General features: G+C 38.3%; 1 protein-coding gene across 1 annotated transcript in view; it reads left to right on the top strand.

Annotated features, from left to right (window-relative positions):
* kif4 (kinesin family member 4) overlaps positions 1-19,590 on the top strand; it is a 148,334-nt gene that overhangs the window by 42,373 nt on the left and 86,371 nt on the right. Inside the window, exons 8-13 of the mRNA XM_039650266.2 lie at positions 6,694-6,813; positions 13,584-13,759; positions 13,892-13,953; positions 16,202-16,334; positions 16,672-16,730; positions 16,811-16,916. Of these exons, the coding sequence (XP_039506200.1) occupies positions 6,694-6,813; positions 13,584-13,759; positions 13,892-13,953; positions 16,202-16,334; positions 16,672-16,730; positions 16,811-16,916 (656 nt within the window). The remainder of the gene's footprint in view (positions 1-6,693; positions 6,814-13,583; positions 13,760-13,891; positions 13,954-16,201; positions 16,335-16,671; positions 16,731-16,810; positions 16,917-19,590) is intronic.

Raw genomic sequence — 19,590 nt, 5'->3', positions numbered from 1 at the left:
ATGTGCTCACACTGTACGGTCCGATCGTCGAGCTGCGACTTCACTGCTCACACTATACGTGTAATATCTGCGATAACCCCCTGGATTGCGCCTATTTACGTGTATGTATCCAGAGATATTGTCAAAACAAGCATCTGCTATCAGTATCAAGATGATTTAGTATTTTCAATTTATGCATTTAATTATTATTATTATTATATTATCATTATTAGGGGAGGCCTATAGGCTAATTTTACTATTAAATTAATCCGCTATTATAATTAATTTGCCACGCAATATTTTCACAGCACATAACAACGTGCTGTGAGGATAATAAAATATTAATCTTACTCCTCATTAAAAATTGTCTAAAACATTTAGGTCGATTACAATGAATTATATATAAAATAACTATCAACAGTCTATAATTTGTCCGAACATTGCCATTATTAATCATCAATGAAAATTAAAAACAGGTTTATTTCAAAAACATTGTTTGACAAAATAATAAAAGAGGTGTTGCATATCAGGTGGCTTGAAGACGGTGGGTAATATTATCCATTTTGCAACACGAACTGGAGGTAAGCAACAGTAATTTGTAGCTCGTTTTTATTTTAATTTTATTTTTGCTGCAGATGAAATGGTTAAACTTCTGTTTTCGCGCAGGTGCAGTGAGGGAAAAAACACTGAGTTATCGGTTCGTAGCTTTGCTTCAACTGTGCGATATAGTCACGAGGAGCGACCAAAATTTCTGACATGCCAGAAATTCATCCGACCATCCGATTGTCGATCGTGAGAGGTTAATTGCCTCTCGTTTCTCCCTGTACACTGCACGAACACTGCACGACAAACGACGCACGACAAAGCTGAAAATCGGTCCGACACGAAAATGAGTCGCACGAGTCAGAATTCGGCTCAAAATCGGACGAAAATCGCACAGTGTATGCCCGCCTTAAGAGCTAGGGCACGGATGCTGTGTTCATTATACTGGCATGCGTTTTATGCTTATTAAAGACAAAACCGACTATATTTAGACTATTGTACTCACGAAGACTGAAATTTACACAGTTTTGAGTGTTAAATGCAATATAATCCGTGAAAAATAACTTTTGTTACTGACCAGCTGTTCTTGAGGCGGATTTTCTATGAATGTCCGCATAGTCATCCCAGAGAGCGCGCGAGCACTGATTAGTTTAAAATCGCCTGAATGTTTAAACTGGTAAGACTTAAAAAGACGTGCAAATGGTACACTTCATTCACGATGCACTGCTTGCCCGATTGTGCGAGTGAATATTCCGTCATGTCCCACTCCTGAACGCGAGTGTGTATTCTCGCAACAGTGACTGATGCTTGCCTTCCACAACATTTTGAGAGAAGAGAAGACGCGCTGAACACTCACGCTGACCGCCTCGTGCTGACCGCGACACACCGCTGAACACTCGCGCTGTTTGTGAAATTGCGTCTGGCATTTTATAATCTTTGTGGATTACGATTGCGGGAATATCCCGCATTATAATTAGGAGACCTGCTGTGGGGAATGATTAGAATAATGCGCAATACCCGCGCCGAAATTCGAGCCCTGTGAACTCCCATGCAAAATGTCTTTCGTCCTGTAGGCGTCCTGGAAAATATTTCTGTTCGTCCTAAACACATTTTCTATCGTCCCCAGGACGATAGGACGCCGTTAGTCTCGAGCCCTGGAACCGGTTCAAAAGAACGATTCGTTCACGAACCGGCCATCACTACTAACCATACGTTCACCGCCGACTTAAACTTCCAAAGCAGACGGAAGTCATTCATTTTCAATGGAAGCTGGCTTTTCTCAGCTGCAAGGAGCGTCAAATCCATTGGCGTTGCGTTTTGGGCGTTTTGAGTGTCAATCAGAAAGTTGAAAGAAGCTCAACTTTATGGTAATGAGCTGTGACGCGGTTCAGTGGCCAGCAGCGGCAAATGCCAGCAACCAATCGGAATATAGACATCCTTCGCACTGGCTGATTCCGGAGAAATACACAATGTAAACTTTCTTTCCTACCTAAACATTAGTTCCGAGAAATTTGAAGAGAAGCTATAATTGCTGTTGCTGTGATTCCTACTGGTTTCATATCATTTATGACATGACGTTGTTTGCTTATAGGGACCGTATGAGCGCAACTTTTATTTGAAATATAATATGAATGCTTGTTTTAAAGCGGGAATGCAATTAATTTGCTCACAGTGACACAGATTTGACCGCAAATAATATTGATTTTGTGTTTTGACGGGTAAACTCACTTCACCTACCCGCCACCGTGGCGGGTAAATAAAAATAGCATACTGTTTCACCTAGAGGAGGCACACCTTCAACACCCGCGCGCTTCTTACGTAGAGGCTCGATGAGGGAAGAAAACGTGGTAGCGCGAGAGGTGGTTTGCCGTCCAAAGGTAGAGCTAGCCGCGAGTGCATGGTGTCAGGGTTGCCAACTCTCACGCATAGAGCATCACAGTCCCGCCCACAGCCGGTGCCGGAAGTAAAAATTCAATACAATTTCTCCATTGACATTTGAGATATAAGCCATAAAAACGTAACCATACATGGTAGACTTAAAACCAGCTACTTCCGGCACCAGCGCTCTCTCGGGCTGTGGGCGGGACTGTGATGCTCTATTGAGCGTGAGACTCACGGCTATTCTCACGCCACACCCCCGATGTCTCACGCTAAAGTGTCAAGCCGTCGGTAAAATGCCTTAAAGATGAGTTTATCTATCCACCAGTTGAGCCACTCGTGATCGACTAGTTTTACCGCAAATTAGTTAAAATATCCTCTTATCTAGAGTGAATGTCCATGCGAGACAGATGTTGAGCTCCTAACGGCGCGGACGCAAAGCCAGGACTGGAGCCAAAGCACATTCCTCTCTGCACTCTTAGCGTTCTGTAATCACTCCGCATTCATCCACTACGGGTTTTATAGTCTCACTTAGAGGAAAAACTGCTCCGTGTTCAATCGATTTTAAAAGATAATCTTTATGTTTTATTTTTTATATATGAAAAACTGCTCTGTGTTCAATCGATTTTAAAAGATGATCTTATGTTTTATTTTTTTATATATCACACTATCTGAATTTATAATGCTATGGCTTGGAAAGTATTCTACACGTTTAATAAATTTTCCATTTTTTTGTTTAATCTGCACTACTAATTTAACGAAATGTATATCAGTTCATGGTTTGTGTGTGTATAAGAGATAAAGAGAAAATGTCAGTATTTTATTGAGACTTAAGATTAAATAAACTGGTTAAGTATTGTAGAATACTTGTAGTATTAATTTTCACATGCAGTTACACATTGTCGGTTAAAAACAAGAAAGTGGCTGGTAAAAACATTGAGTGGCTGGTAGATTTTGAAATCCAGCAGCCACAGTGGCTAAAGTTAATTTCATCCCTGGTGTGAATGTACAGTAATGGGCTTATTTTTTCCTTTACTCCTATCACAATCAAACCTCACACATTGAAAGTATACATGAAAAGTAACATTTTTGTTTTTCAAGTTAGTATCTTGTAAAACAAAAATGTATGTAGTTAGTTTCTTAGAAAAATCTATTTTAAATACGCAAATGAGCTCAACACTAGGCCAAATTGACTTATGGCCAAGAAGCAGTGGCGATTTCTTTAACACCGTGTCCTAACTACACGCGTCGCGATAAAATTCCAGCGACAGCAAGTGTGTCTGTCCACACTAGACGCGATGCGCCTGTGAGACGCCACACGTCAATCAAAAATCACAGCCATTCAGCCTCGCATTGGAAATGGGTAATAGCATAATCAAATCAAGAAATAACATTATTAAAAATCAAAACATAAACAAAATATACTTATTGACTAATTTTGTTATGAAGTACAGTTGTATGTTTGCATAGAATTCATTTTGAACGCTATATTATATGCTTTCAAAATCTGAGGTAAATTATCCACTATCGCTTGTGGCACAGTGACCTATTTTTACCTCAAATTAAATAATGTGGACTCATAACCAGTGTAATTTCTTCATTTTGTCAGCTGCGACGTCGCAAAAATAGGAACCGTTTCTAAATTAGAAACTTCGTGTGTCGCTGTCGTGTCTCGTTAGGACAAAAACTCTGATTAACATGGAAAAGATACCTTTTTTCGTGCCGTCACGTGTAGTTAGGACACGGTGTAAGACTGCAAGGGAAGCTCAGCTTCCCCTATAATGTCAAAAAATTAATGTCAAAATGTGTACTAATGTGTTAACATTTTATTTACTAAAAATGTGTTAGAACACGTTCATCTCGAAGATGAGTTCGTTCAGAATCAGGTGCTTATAGCAGGTCGGCTGACTCGATTTCATTCTCATAGATTCCCGTAGCGTCACAGTGCATTTCCCCGTTGAAGCCGAGCATCCATTGACTTCATAAAACACAGTCTTAGTAGGTGACGAAGGAGTTACTTGTCACGGTGTGTGACAATCTCCTCTTTATCCATGCCATTTTAGGCTGTGATTTTTGCATCTCGTCTATTTGGCATAGGTTATACCCCTGGTAGGTACTACCAAGCCAGGCAGTTTTCAGGTTAGAGGCCAGACTAAAAGCAGCATTGGCATCACCCATTGGCAGTAGGATGATTGGGCCGATTTGTCATGCATAGGAAGGGTATTTCTGCCTATGGTCATTAGGACATATTCAATAAGTGTGGAGCTCATGTGCACATTCAGATTCATTTCAAAAGAAACTTGTAATACAAAAAAAAAAAATACTTTTCATGGGTACTTTCATTGTGTAAAGTTTTGTTTTGATGGGAGTAAAGGAAAAAAATAGCCCCATTGGGGTGTATTGTTGCCTGGCCTTACACCTCTCGGATTGATGAGAATTTAACATATTTCCTCAACTAGAATTTCTTAGGACTTTTAGTATGTTGTTCTGGACACCTCATAGAAATGATCTAAGCTGCAAAAAATCTTTTACAATTAGTCTGTCAAAACGCTACTTTGCCTGGACTATTAGTCAGAATCCACTCAAAAATTGCAGAGTTTTTGGTTTTTGTAAGAGTGCAGCTTTATGTACAGAGCTACCTCGCTTTTTACTTAAGTAATTAGCCTTTCGCCGAGCCCCGCCCCCCTTAGTTACTGTTGCTACCTCCGTCAAACAAATGGTCAAACACGGGCAGCGCGACAGATTGCCATGACGGCAAAGGGTATTCCTGTGCGTGTCAGTGACCTTTTCTGGAGCAATACCTCCGCGATATCAAGCAAGATCGAAGCAAAAGGGGTTACGGTATGCGGTGGAGGGATTTACTCCAAATATAAAAATAAGAAATGAATGAGACATGACTACTATTTAGGCTAATGCTTACCAGTCTCAAGCAAATCAGAAAAACCCCATGACCATGCTAAGTTACCTCAAATGCAACCAGCACAGCCTTGATGATTTTATAAACTGGTTCAGTGGCTAATTGTTTGGAGTTATAAATATATAACTTGCGCTGCATATTTATTCATTTTGCCTCCGATACAGGAGTACACGTTCGCTTTAACAAGCAGGTTGTTCATTACCACAGCAACCGATTGCGTGTCATGCTCATGCTGAATGCGATTTTCGTGTTTAAAAAGTAACTAACGTTATGCATAAGAGACAGAAAGAGGCAGAGAACCATACGTTATTTAAGGTTATTTATATTCGTTACAATATTGATATATGAACTGATGTTGTCATGTAAGCTTCATGCTTTCCCCGTTGCGAACGTCCTCTAAACTGTAGTCTACGGTGCTGCACTGCTAACTTAGCTGACTGCTGCTCATTTTCCCAGAGAATATCATGGTATGTTAACAACAACCCTTTAGAAAATGTACAGTAAGTCCTTTGTGGATCCTCTTGATCTGCTTTCTCCGTGCTTCTTTGACTAATCTCAGTCTCACGCACGCTGCACGCGAGACGAGTTAACCATGTTCGACACATTTAACTGGGATTGGGGCGTCCACACTGTTTAATACATCTTAGGCACCGCTCGCGTTGTGTTTTGGTCTTTGGAAAGGGAAAAAACACAACTTCTCCAGACAATCTCTCGGGGTATCATGTGTCCGATTTACAAACGCCGTAGGCGCACCGCTTACTGTTTGACGGAACAGCTCACACAGTAACGGTTGCTATGATGTGTGATTGGACAATGGCCATTTTGTGGGAGGGGCCGGCGAAAGGTCAATTGACTGCTTAAGTGATTATAATGAGATTTATGAAAGGAGTTATCTTTTCTCTCTTTCGGTATATAATAGCCTATACGTTTTTTTGTGCTGCTAACTAAACATTGCAACGTTTCTGGATTGACAATTATATTTAAATGCACGTTTGAATCCGATTGACAGTGATTATAGCCAAAGCAATGAACTGAACAAAACAAAACGATGGACACTAAGAGCATAAAAAATGAGGGGCATTTTTTTATGTTATCATAATGGGCAATATATCACGTCACCAAAATGTCATGTCCATATATTGTTTGATAAATATTGAATATCACGACAGGACTAGCATTGAGTTTAAGATTTCCATTACACGAGAGTAGATTAAATTGTAAAAGTGTGGTCGGGATGTTCTCCAAAATGTTTACTTTTGTGTTCCATGAAAGTCAGTTTGGAATTGGAATGATATGACTTATGAGTAAATTACACAATTTTTATCTTTTGGGCAAAGTATTCTTTAAACACATTCTTGATAACATTTGTCTCACAGGAATCAGCATTAACCGTGGTTTGCTGTCTCTGGGGAATGTGATCAGTGCACTCGGTGATGAGAGCAAGAAGGGGACCTTTGTGCCGTACAGGGACTCCAAACTGACACGCCTTTTACAGGGTAAGATTCATTTAGTCCATAAAGTCAGTTGTTTATCAAATCACTTTTTAGCTACACCATATACACGGCAGAGCCGTGTATATAGTGTAGCTAAAAAGTGTGTGATTAACTTTTCTCAGTTGGTTGCACCAGCATACGGTGATACAACATGGGATTAATCAATGTGTGCTGATGAATAGTAACATGTCTTAATTTGAATACCCGAGTTTGGCACTAATGTAAAAAGACTGACAGTGACACAAGACAATTTTGGCAAAATATTTTAATCTTTTAACTATCAAATGTGACTACTGGTGGAAGATTTGGTTTCAAAGCGAAATGTTGAAGTATCTACTTAAAGGAGTAGTTCACTTTTAAATAAACTTTTGCTGATAATTTAATCACCCCCATGTCATCCAAGATATCCATGTCTTTCTTTCTTGAGTCAAAAAGAAGGTTTTTGATGTAAACATTCCAGGATTTTTCTCAATATAATGGACTTGACTGAGCACCAAATGGTTCAAGGTCCAAATGAGACTTTCAGTGCAGCTTCAAAGGGCTTTAAACAATACCAGATGATGAATAAGGATCTTATCTAGCGAAACATGCGTGTTCCAGACTCTCCTGTTCGAACTCGTTTATCAAAATGAACAAATCTTTTTTCGAATCATTTCGTTCATTTCTTTTGTTGAATGAACCAAATGACTTGGAAAAAAGATTTGTTCATTTAGATGAACAAGTTGGAACAGGAGAGTCACGAACAGGTCTCATTTGGACTTGAACCATTTGGTGCCCAGTGAAGTCCATTATATGGAGAAAATCCTGGAACGTTTTCATCAAAAACCTTAATTTCTTTTCGACTGAAGAGAGACAGACATTGACATCTTGGAAGACATGGGGGGTGAGTAAATTATCAGCAAAAGTTTTTTTAAAAGATGAACTAATATTTTAAGCAAGTTTGTCATTTAACTGTTATTATTATTGTTTTAATAATAATGATTCACCATTCAAGCAACTTCCACCCCGAATTGGGTGCTAATTCACTGGTGCGGTGAATATGCGTCTGGTATTGTTTAAACTGAAAATCCGAGCATTTCCAGTTCATTCCTATGGAAGCTTCCTTAGGAATTAATTGAAAATACTCGCTTTGCTCCGCAGTGTTATGAATGCCCCTGCGGCTGGGCACACTTTTGAATTAGCCATTTAAAAGTGAGGTGCAAAAGAGGGAAAAACTCCAACTGGACTTACTACAGGAGAATAAACTAATCTGCCTCGTATCATTGATTAAGGCAAGTGTAGGTAGGCAGACACCATGCGCTCACAAAAATGCAACTCCAGAAATTCTCAAAAAATGGTCGAAGTCTAGAGACCTGTCATATAACGAGTGAGTGAGTGAATATTAAGTAATTTAAGACATCCTAAATCCAGTACTTTAACATCATTCTTAGTAAAATTCTCACCTAGAGCTTTCTAGATACAACTTAGCAACTAGCCTGCAAACATGCTAACAATGGGTGCATCTCAATCAGCTCTCAAGTTCAGTAGTCAGGGCGCAGATCATGGAGTGTGCCATTTTAAGGGGCTGTCTTAATCTCAGAATCCTTCCAGGGCACTGAAACGATCGCTCCCTAAAAAGTCCCACAATGCACTGTGAAAACCAGGGAGCATCAATTTTCACTATGTACCCTTAAACGCAGTGGTTCTCATTTTTTTTTTACTCCATGGCCCCCCTCTCTGAATCAATACTGCAAGCTACAAGCGATCTGAAGGTAGGTCGCTGTCATTAGTGAACATTTCCACTGTCTGAACAAGCAGTCGTGGTCATGTTTGGATTGTCTGATGCCCATGTGTACATAAACACCACTGATCCTCACAAACTTCTCCAAAACACGCTTCTTCGGCAAGCATCCAATAGTAAAACACCCGCAGTACAATAATTTAAACATTTACACGAATATGTTCATCAGTGTTCATGCAGAATTACTGTTATAGCAATGTGGGCCGAAAGCGCACGTACGGTTTGTTTGCTCATCAATAATATTGGACTTGCGGATGCCTAATGTATGACTCCTGAATGTCACTGTAAGCATCTTTACCTTCTTTACAATTGTCATCCTTCTAAACTTTTTTAGCGACACTGGTTTTCATTATCCAACGGAGATGTAGTTTGCGTATCCTATGTTCATAGTGTTTTTTTTATTAATTAATTAATTAATTAATTAATTAATTTATTTTTTAGCCACCGTTCACTCTGTATTTCAGCACAGTGAGAAACTGCGTGGGCTGCTCCTAAATGAATGGCAGAATATGTAGGAGAGATGTGGTGCTTGTTCATTTTTATGTATAAAAAAGATTACATACATTTCATATATTAACAACCCTGTTTATCCAGACATTAGGAAAATATCATTCAATGATTATTATATTTAATATGTGGGAAATGCACATCCGTAACAGCCTTGACACACAAAAAAAAAATACTTTTAGGTGCCAAAAGTACAAAAAGTAATACTACCCACCGGAGGAAGAAGGGTTTCCACAGAACATAAAATATAAATAATGTTCTCTTATTTTTCGTGTACTCATTTATGAGGGAAAAAAATATGTTACGTGACAGTTCCCCGTTACGGATATGAGCGTTCTGAAAGCGGCACTGAAAGACTACTTTAAAACTTTCACATCAAACATGAAGCACAACACGCCAGACGGGCCGACGTGCGAACTGGAGCTCGTCTTTTGAGTCATAAATGTACCGAAACACAGCATATAAGGCAGGCCTACTTGCCTCAGGAGTAGGCTACAGTGGGTGGCATGAGGTGCGAATGTGTAATGTAGAGGATAATTATGAAAATGGATAGGAAAATATAAATCGGGTGCATTAAAGGAACACTCCGACTTTTTGGGACTTTAGCCTATTCACCTTACCCCCCAAAGTTAGATAAGTCCATACATACCTTTTTCATCTCCGTGCGTGCTATAAGTCTGTTTGACGCACCCACCGCTAGCCTAGCTTAGCACAAAGACTGGATGTGAATGGTTGCAGCTTTCATACTAATCCAAATGAGTGGCAAAATAATGCAAACGTTTTCCTATTTACATGTTGTGATTTGTATAGTCACAGAATGTACAAATAACAAAGTCAAATGAGACACAGACATCTTTTAACCATATAAAACCTGGGAACTATTCTCTGAAGGCGAAGCACTGCTACTTTGACGGAGTAATAACCGCATCACCGGAGACACGCCGTGGTGAGGAGCGGAGAGTTCGCTCAGTGTTTGGGTAACAGAGTCAGCAATTTATAAATAGTTAAAGCGTAGTTAGAGTCATGGGTTTTCGCTCTATTGTAAATAGCTGCGACAGTAAACAGGGGAGGTAATACCATGTTTCACAGAATTCCAACTAAAAACGCATAAAAAATGCTTAAATGAAGAAATGGCTAACTTACTCTGGATATTTATCCAAACACACCTAAATAGATTATCAAGGGACATTATGTTTGCTCGGTACATTTCAATGGAGGACTATTTTGAAAAAATGGAATTTGCCACACGACCCATAATGTGCTGAAGGATACGGCCATCCCATCTATAGCACAGACAGGACAGTGGATCACCTGCGGCTGAGGTAAGTGTTCTGTTATGTTTTTAGATGACTGTAACAGTGCCATTAGCCAGATCTGATGTAACGTTACGTTAGTGACACTATTATATGATTAGGGTATGAATATGTTTTTATCTTGATGCGGTGCGGACGCGCTTGGAAAAAAAAAACGAGCGCGTTCACCGCGTTGAACTTGCACCCTGCGCGCGGCGCGCCTAGTAGCCTAAATTTGAAATAACCATGGAAATAACGAACTTGAGCGTGCAAAAGGTTACGATAGGCTCCCACACAGCAAACTGACATTGAATCAATGTGGAAACGACGTCTCTCATGACATTGAAACAACGTTGATTTTGCTCATCGAATTAACGTTGAACCAACGTCAGACGCGGCATTCTTCAAAGCTAAATGAAAATCGAAAATTGGTTTGCTTTCATAACGTTGAAACAACGTGTTGATTTCAAGTTGATTTTCCATTAGTTTTGAAAGAATGACACGTCTGACGTTGGTTCAACGTTAATTCGATGAGCAAAACAATGTCAGATCAACTTTGTTTCAATGTCATATTTCCACGTTGATTCAATGTCAGTTTGCTATCTGGGCTGTGAGTTCATTGTGCAAAAACAATTTGTGCTATTACTTTCCCCGTATTCTATCCTATAGTAATGCAATTATACTGTATACGTTGAATACATTTGGTTCAGCTAATAAATTGCATTTAAAATATATTGATTCCTGTAATAATAATTATTTATTCATGTGATATTTATAAATCTGGGTGCGTTTTTGGTTGGAAATCAATAAAACATGGTACCTGGTCTCCCCTGTTTATTGTCACAGCTCATACAATAAAGCAAACACCCATGATAAACTATGCTTTTCTATCTAACGTTAGTAATTGACTCTGTTACCCAAACACTGAGCGAACTCTCTGCTCCTCGTCACGGTGCGTCTCAGGTGATGGTTATCACTCTGCCCAAGTAGCAGTGTTTCGCCTTCAGAATTATTTATACGGTTAAAAGATGTCTGTGTCTCATATGGCCTTGATATTTGCACACTCTGTGACTATACAAACCACAACATGTAAATAGGAAAACGTTTGCGTTATTTTGTCACTCATTTGGATTAGTATGAAAGCTGCAACCATTCACATCCAGTCTTTGTGCTAAGCTAGGCTAGCGGTGGGTGCGTCAAAAACAGACTTATAGCACGCACGGAGATGAAAAAGGTATGTATGGACTTCTCTAACTCTGGGGGGTAAGGTGAATAGGCTAAAGTCCCAAAAAGTCGGAGTGTTCCTTTAAAGGGACACCAGGCAGGAATGCTGTTTTTGTCAAACAGCGACCCCTAGAGTAACTGTGGAGTACTTGTTTTTAACGTTACTGTTGTAAATACCACTCACGGAGAGCGTGACGTGTTACATAGTATACAATAGTACATTGTGTTCAATTTGTCGTTTAATGAGATCTAATAAATGTTGTTAGTGGTGAGAATTTATTATATACACATCCCCATGAACTTCAATGGTCGAGTGAAAGAACTTTTGCCATGCGTGTCACAGGTTCTGGGTTCTAATCCAAACTAATAGTATAGTTTATTTTCCTCATCAAAACCGATTGTTTATTAGTGGCTGTATTTCAAGCAGGGACATGTTTTTTGTGTATTGGGTTTTGTGATTTCACCGTAACGAGTCTCTCAGTCCCCGCAATGGATTGAGCGCGTGTCCGTTTGAAGACAGTGTGCGTCACAACAGAACACTGAATCCACTGAAACTGATCACTGCGGCAAGGAGCGCTTTGGTTACTTGATTTCAAAAACACATTTCAGATCACCTCTTATTTAACAAACGAACGAAATGAATGCTCTACTAGAGTTACCTGGAGATGTTTTATTTGTTTGTAATGGTACATCCGTGCTGTGATCCGTGCTTCAATGGGGACATCACACCCGCGCCTATGCTCGTTCTGACTTCTCGCTCGGTCAGTCTGCTCTTTCCTCTTTCTCTGTTCCTCCGACAACGCTTTCCTAGCTTTCTGTATATTATATGCCGGCTCAGCCATGACGATAGTGTGACAAACTCCATCCCTCTCGACCTTGTTCCTGGATATGTGCAGTGTTGCCGACCGTAAAGGAATATGTTACATCGCCAGAGCTGATATCACGCGATACTTTCTGATGCTGAGGCCGGCGGCTCGCCGCACCGAAGTTGCAAGTGAGATTTTTTTTCTGCTCACAGGCACCAGGGGGGGGGTCGAGACGCCCACCAATCAACCCGAAAGAAGTCATGTAACCATTTCTTTAACTCTGAAGCTGTTAAATTAAGCTAAAATAACTGAATAGTGTCCTTTTAAAGAAAAGAACAAGATAGTCTTTGTGTTTTGTTTAACATAAGCTTACCTGACTCAACAAGTGACGCATTATTACATATGTAGTCATCAGATATATGGCTCCGCCCCTGCCCAGATATAGGGCTCTGCCCCTGCCCAGATATAGGGCTCCGCCCCTACTGTACTGAGTCTAGCTCCGCCCATGCCCATCTTACAAACTATTTATTTGGGGAACATACATATTGTGCATATTCTGAATGCCTTCGGCAAAATTCAAATGAGCCATTTTAATCTTGATTAATCTCACTCTAATCTTGGAATTAATCTAGATTAAAAAAAATAATCTATGCCCACCTCTAATTTAAATATATATTTATTTATATAATATTTGAGTTTTGAAGTGCAGGAAAAAGATGTGTGAAGTACTTAAGCATTTCACTATTCCAGCCAAACTGGTTACAGTTAGTGTTACTATATTAAATCCATGGTGAATGTTGCTGGTCTGTGTGAACACTAGTTTATTTACGAACCAAAACGATTTAATACGAATACATGTACCGTTACAACCCTAGCAGAAAGACATCAGCTCTGCTGTTGTTTAGAAGTACCAATATTGATGTTGTACAATGAGGACATTGCCACATCGCTGGAAATGGTCATCAGTGTCCCAATGTGTAGTGAGCCAGCATACCAGTGCTTGAGTTCATGAACGTGATTATAGTGATTCACGAGCAAAGGAGCTGATTGAGATGCACCCAATGCCTAACATTATAACATCTAGCAACATGCCAACAGTTTTTTTTTTTTTTATAATTTATTTGGTTATTTGGTAATGCAATGCTTCTCAAACCTTTTCTCCAGACTCCCTCGGAGGTAACAGCCACACCTTGATGATTGCGTGTGTCAGTCCAGCAGACTCTAACATTGAGGAGACCATCAACACGTTGCGTTATGCGGACCGTGCCCGTAAAATCAAGAATAAGCCTGTCCTTAATGTTGACCCACGTGCACTAGAAATGAAGCGACTCAAACAGCAGGTACTTTGTCTAGTGTGTTTTTTCAGAAGACAGCTGTCACATGACAATTTACTCAGCATTCAATTTAATTTTAAATAACTTATGTAGGTAATTATTCTAATTTCTATCTATCTTTCATTTTTCTAAAAACAGGTGCAAGATCTTCAGGTGATGCTGCTACATGCCCGTGGTGGTGTTGCATCTGTGCTGACAGGGTATGGCCTAAGCTTTTTTTGGGAAACACTTTACAGTAAAGTTCCATTTGTTAAAATAAGTTAACTTCATTACAAGTTTTTTCATTGTTAGTTTATTAACTAAAGTATTCATTAATCTTTAAAATCTTGATTTCAATATTGTATTCGTAAATGTGAAAAATAACAAAGATAATTAATGGACTTGAGCTAATATGAACTTACATTGAACAGTTGTATTTTTATTAACTATTGGTAACCAATATTAAGAAATAATATTGTAACAAATCGATTGCTCAATGTTAATGTTAGTGAATGCATTAACTAATGTTACCTAATGCAGGGCTCGAGACTAACGGCGTCCTATCGTCCTGGGGACGATAGAAAATGTGTTTAGGACGAACAGAAATATTCACCAGGATGCCTACAGGACGAAAGACATTTTGTATGTGTGTTCATCACAGGGCTCGAATTTCGGTGCGGGTATTACGCATAATTCTAATCATTCCCGCAGGTCTTCTAATTATAATGCGGGATATTCCCGCAATCATAATCCACATAGATTATAAAATGCCAGACGCAATTTCACAAACAGCGTGAGTGTTCAGCGGTGCCGCGTCTTCTCTTCTCTCAAAATGTTGTGGAAGGCAAGCAGTCGCTGCTGCGATAATACACACTCGCGTTCAGGAGTGGGACATGACTTGCACAATCGGGCCAGCAGTGCATCGTGAATGAAGTTTACCATTTGCACGTCTTTTTAAGTCTTACCAGTTTAAACATTCAGGCGATTTTAAACTGATCAGTGCTCGCACGCTCTCTGGGATGACTATGCGCACATTCATAGAAAATCCACCTCAAGAACAGCTGCCCAGTAACAAAAGTTATTTTTCACGGATTATATTGCATTTAACATGCAAAACTGTGTCAATTTTGGTCTTCGTGAGTATAATAGTCTAAACATAGTCTGTTTTGTCTTTAATAAGCATAAAACCCTTGCCAGCATAATGAACACAGAATCCATGCCCTAGCTCTTAAAGAGACAGCAACCATATGTCTCGGTCATTCATTTTGTCGTCAAAACAAGAAGTTTAAGGAATTAAAGTTAAAGGAATCAGGATTGATAGCCTATGTAGACCTATTTAATTTATTCTGGACTAAAATAATATCCAGTGTTATTTTTCATTTGATCACTTTATTCAGTTTCTGTCTATGAATATAGTGTTAGACCTTCAAAAACTTTTCTCTTTATTTGTCCTTTTTTTTTTATCTTTATTGTATTTATTTGTGCAACTTTTTTCAATTTAATTGAAGAATTTAAATCGAGCTTTGTGTTGTGTAAATTCTTAACAACATTTCCCCATTGTAAAAATGCAATGACCGCAAACATTCAGGCAAGATAAATAATAATTTTGTTTGGAAAAAATTAAGGCATTTTTTTAAGTCACAGTAGTTAAATCTGTATCTGTATTGCATGTTGAAACTTTAAAATCATCCATATTAACTGCTTAATAGATTTTTTTTCTCTGGAAGTATGTAGGTTTGGAAATTTTAGAGAAATTCTAAATTAATGCATTACAGTTGAACTAAAACAATTCAGATGACTAAAATATAATGGGTTTAAGTTTTATTATAGACGCAAAGACATGCCCGAGTCTCCCGCGGAAATTCACCAGCACCACTGGAATTAAAAATATTACAAGTTTACCGTTTTGAATCGAGCTAAGGCAAGCAGATAGTTTTGAACTAAAATTAATTGTCTTTTTTCCATGAATAAACAAACACTGTTAAGTTGTCTTGATTGATACTGTGAAGCAGCTTTGATACAATCTGTGAAATTGTGAAAAGCGCTATATAAATATATTTTTCTTGACTTGACATGAACACTGGCTGGTTATATATGAAGAGTTCAGATGCAAAAGCCTCTAAATGCCATTTGAACTTTTCTTCTAGAATGGTCATTTTTATGAAGCTTGTATATTTAAGTTCAGTAATTTCACTTTAATGGCAATTAATAGGTAATCTTCATTGCCATTTAAGTCAAATTACTGAACTTAAATATACAAGCTTGATAAAAATAATCATTTTAGAAGAAAATTTCAAATGGCACTTAGAGGCTTTTGCATCTGAACTCTTCATATTTTCTTATATGTATTTTGGATAATTTTTAACCCAAAAAAAAGCTATGGACTGCAGCTTTAAATATAAAACCGCTTTATGTGCTCAGATTTTGAGTGTTATTATATCTAAATCTAAAGCTGAGTTTTATTTGTAGGTCTGAGCCAGCAGAGAATGTGTCAAAGATCCTGGAGCAGAATCGCTGTCTGCAAGATGAAAACAGCAAGCTGAGTCGAGAGCTGAGTGAGTCCGTGGGACAAACTGCTCTTATGTTTGAAAGGATCATCATGGTGAGAATCATCATTTAGCTGTGTAGTCCAGAGAATGTTATTTTTATTCATGCAGGACAGAGTAACAAAGTGTGCTAAAATTACAGTGGATGTCACTGTTTTTCTAACAGAACTTAATGTTTGATGCTGAGAACGACCAATGTCCTGAACAGTTTACTCTTAAAATAAAAAAATAAATGGATTAAATAGATTAACGACTTGTAAAACATTTATTGCCAGCAGATTTTCTCCGTTAACCCACTACTTGCATGTTGATCTAGGAAACTTTGGCGAATTTTGTCTAACTTTACTGTAAACGATTCGTCTTTAAATTTTGTACATTTAATTGTTCTTTCAGACGGAGCAGACAAATGAGAAACTACAAAAAAAGCTAGAGGAGTTGAGGCAGCACTCAGCGTAAGTATCAATGTCTTGGCGATCTGTGAACCAATGAGGTACAAAAATGTGTTCAGTAAATTGAATGTCACTAATGTCAGGTGTAAGGTGGACCTAAAGAAAGTGGTTGAGACTCTGGAAGACCAGGAACTGAAGGAGAATATGGAGGTGATCCAGAACCTTCAACAGCTCATCCTAGATCTGCAGGTATTGACTGTTGTGGTGTAAACTTTTAGTTGGAGAATGGATTGTTTTCTTTAAAAGAGTGGAAATGGGACATCTCTCTCCCTTTGTTTCTCTGCAGCGGCTTATCAGATCTACTTGGGTGGTCTTTAATATACCTAATATAATTTACCCAAGTAAAGTATGTATGTGGGGAAACCGATATATGCCATCCTGGAAGTGGCACATTGTGCTAATTTTCTCACGATCGGTCCAGTGGTACAGATTTTTACTTGCCTTAAAAGGATTATTAAGAACACCATATTAATACTGTTTGACCCCCTTTCGGCTTCAGAACTGCCTTAATTCTACGTGGCATTTATTCAACAAGGTGCTATAAGCATTCTTTAGAAATGTTGGCCCATATTGATAGGATATCTTGCAGTTGATGGAGATTTGTGGGATGCACATCCAGGGCACAAAGCTCCCGTTCCACCACTTCCCAAAGGTTGGGGTTGAGTTCTGGTGACTGTGAGGCTTATTTTAGTACAGTGAACTCATTGTCATGTTCAAGAAACCAATTTGAAATGATTCGAGCTTTGTGAAATGGTGCATTATCCTGCTGGAAGGATAATCGGAGGATTCAATTCAAATTTATTTGTATAGCGCTTTTCAACAATACATGTTTCAAAGCAGCTTTACAGAAAGTGCATTTCAGAAATGTACATAGAAAAATACAGTTAGTTAATCATGTTTTAATTTAGAGCATAACATATCGCCGGCGTTGAGTTGTCTCTTCACAGGCGTTAAAGGGATACACCCAAAAATGAAAATTAAGTAATTAATTACTCACCCCCATGCTGTACCAACCCCATAAGACCTTTGTTCATCTTTGGAACACAAATGAAGATATTTTTGTTTAAATTTGAGAGCTGGATCTTGATCTATTTATGCACTTGAAAAAATGGGATGGTGATAAAAAAAAAGTACCCGAAAGCAGGTTCAGGTACAACTTTTACACAGTGGAAAACCAACCAAAGGCAAGCCGAATCGAACTGGCACTGTGTAGTGGAAAAGCGCCATTAGATATCCAAGGAATAGCCAGAAGCCTCAAATTTACTGATTTTAAAATGCAATTGATTGTAGGGTGAGAGAAGGTCCATTAAATACACAGGTGCTTGACCATTTAGGGCTTTATAGGTCAGTAGTAATACTTTGTAATTGATACGGAACTTACAGTGGTAACCAGTGTAGAGATGATAAAATTGGTGTTATATGAACATATTTTCTTGACATAGTAAGAACTCATTTTGCACTAACTCTAGCTTGTTTGAGGATGCAGGAAAACCAGCTAATAAAGCATTACAGTAATCTACTCTCAAGGTCATGAATGCATGAACTAACTTCTCTGCATCAGAAAAAGATAGCATTTTACGTAGCATAAAATCTGTTTATAAATGTGATAGAATACTCAAACTATGTCAATCTTCCTGACTACGCATTCAAGTAAGACAAAGTCTTTTAAAAATGGTTTGATGTGTTTTGGGGAAGATAGCTTTATGCAGAGGCTTACACTTTGTGATTCCTGAAACATAGAGTCTCCTGTGAATGTTTAAGTCAGCACTCATCAGTGGCATCTGGTCCCTGTAAAAAATAAACACATTTACATAACTAGAATAATAGAATAGAAACTGCGAATTAACATTTTGTGGTCGCATGTGCGAGTGGACGCTGGCGCAACAGAACACTGTTGTATCAGCTGCTGCAGTCGGACCGTAACTTATGTTTAAAATGAACGAGTAGGCTACATCATGAATCCATTTTTCAAACCGTGTTTTTGACTTATGGTATGTCTATAATAAGTGTTTATATTCAGACTATTTTATCCCGGGGTCGACTCGGATGCGGAGTTGCCCAGTGCCTGCGTGACTCGCCATAGACATGGAGAGAAGTAGCTCCGGCTACAGTGTTCTTCCGCAAGACACGTGCAGTTTATTTATTGACGAACATAGATGTCACGTGCATTGCACACTGATGGTGAAACCTGCCAATTGCAAATTCACGAATTAAAGCATATAAAAATGAAAATGTCTCACGAAACAGCGTGCCCCTTCCTACGTCTTTTCAGCGGTTAGATGAGAGTAATCGCTCGACTGAGGAAAAGAAAATTATTATAAAATGCAGAAGGTAAGGAGTGTGTGCTTTCTGATTTATAAACTTTGATAACGAAAAATCTGTATTAGCTTATTATAATACTCTAATCTTTTAAAATGTAATGGCTGCATTTGAATGTTTAATGATTTTTAAAAGATAGAAAGATGATGCTGATAGAAAGATGATAGATAGATAGATAGATATGTAAATATATCTAATGTAAATAGATGGATAGATAAATAGTTAATAGATAGATAGATAAATAGATAGATTAAATAGATACAATCTATCCATTTAATGTATACATCAAATGTAAATAGATGTATATAATGTATATAATTCAAATGTAAAATGCTTAAAATTACAGATTAAAATTACTGTCCAAAATCCATTAAAAAACTTGAAATTTGGCAATGATAATTAATATATTACAGGTATATGCTGCAACCCAGAAAGCCTTTGCAAGCTTTTGTCCATTTAAAACCACTATTCATCAGCATGTATTGATTAATCCCATGGCATGTAAAAAAAAAAGAAAAAAAGTGCGACCAAATCAAATGTTGGT

This window comes from Pimephales promelas, chromosome 19, assembly GCF_988280905.1.
Source record: "Pimephales promelas chromosome 19, fPimPro1.hap1.1, whole genome shotgun sequence".
NCBI classification, from domain to species: Eukaryota; Metazoa; Chordata; class Actinopteri; order Cypriniformes; family Leuciscidae; genus Pimephales; species Pimephales promelas.
The sequence above is the reverse complement of the archived record's forward strand: the minus strand, read 5'-3'. Positions and strand labels throughout refer to the sequence as shown.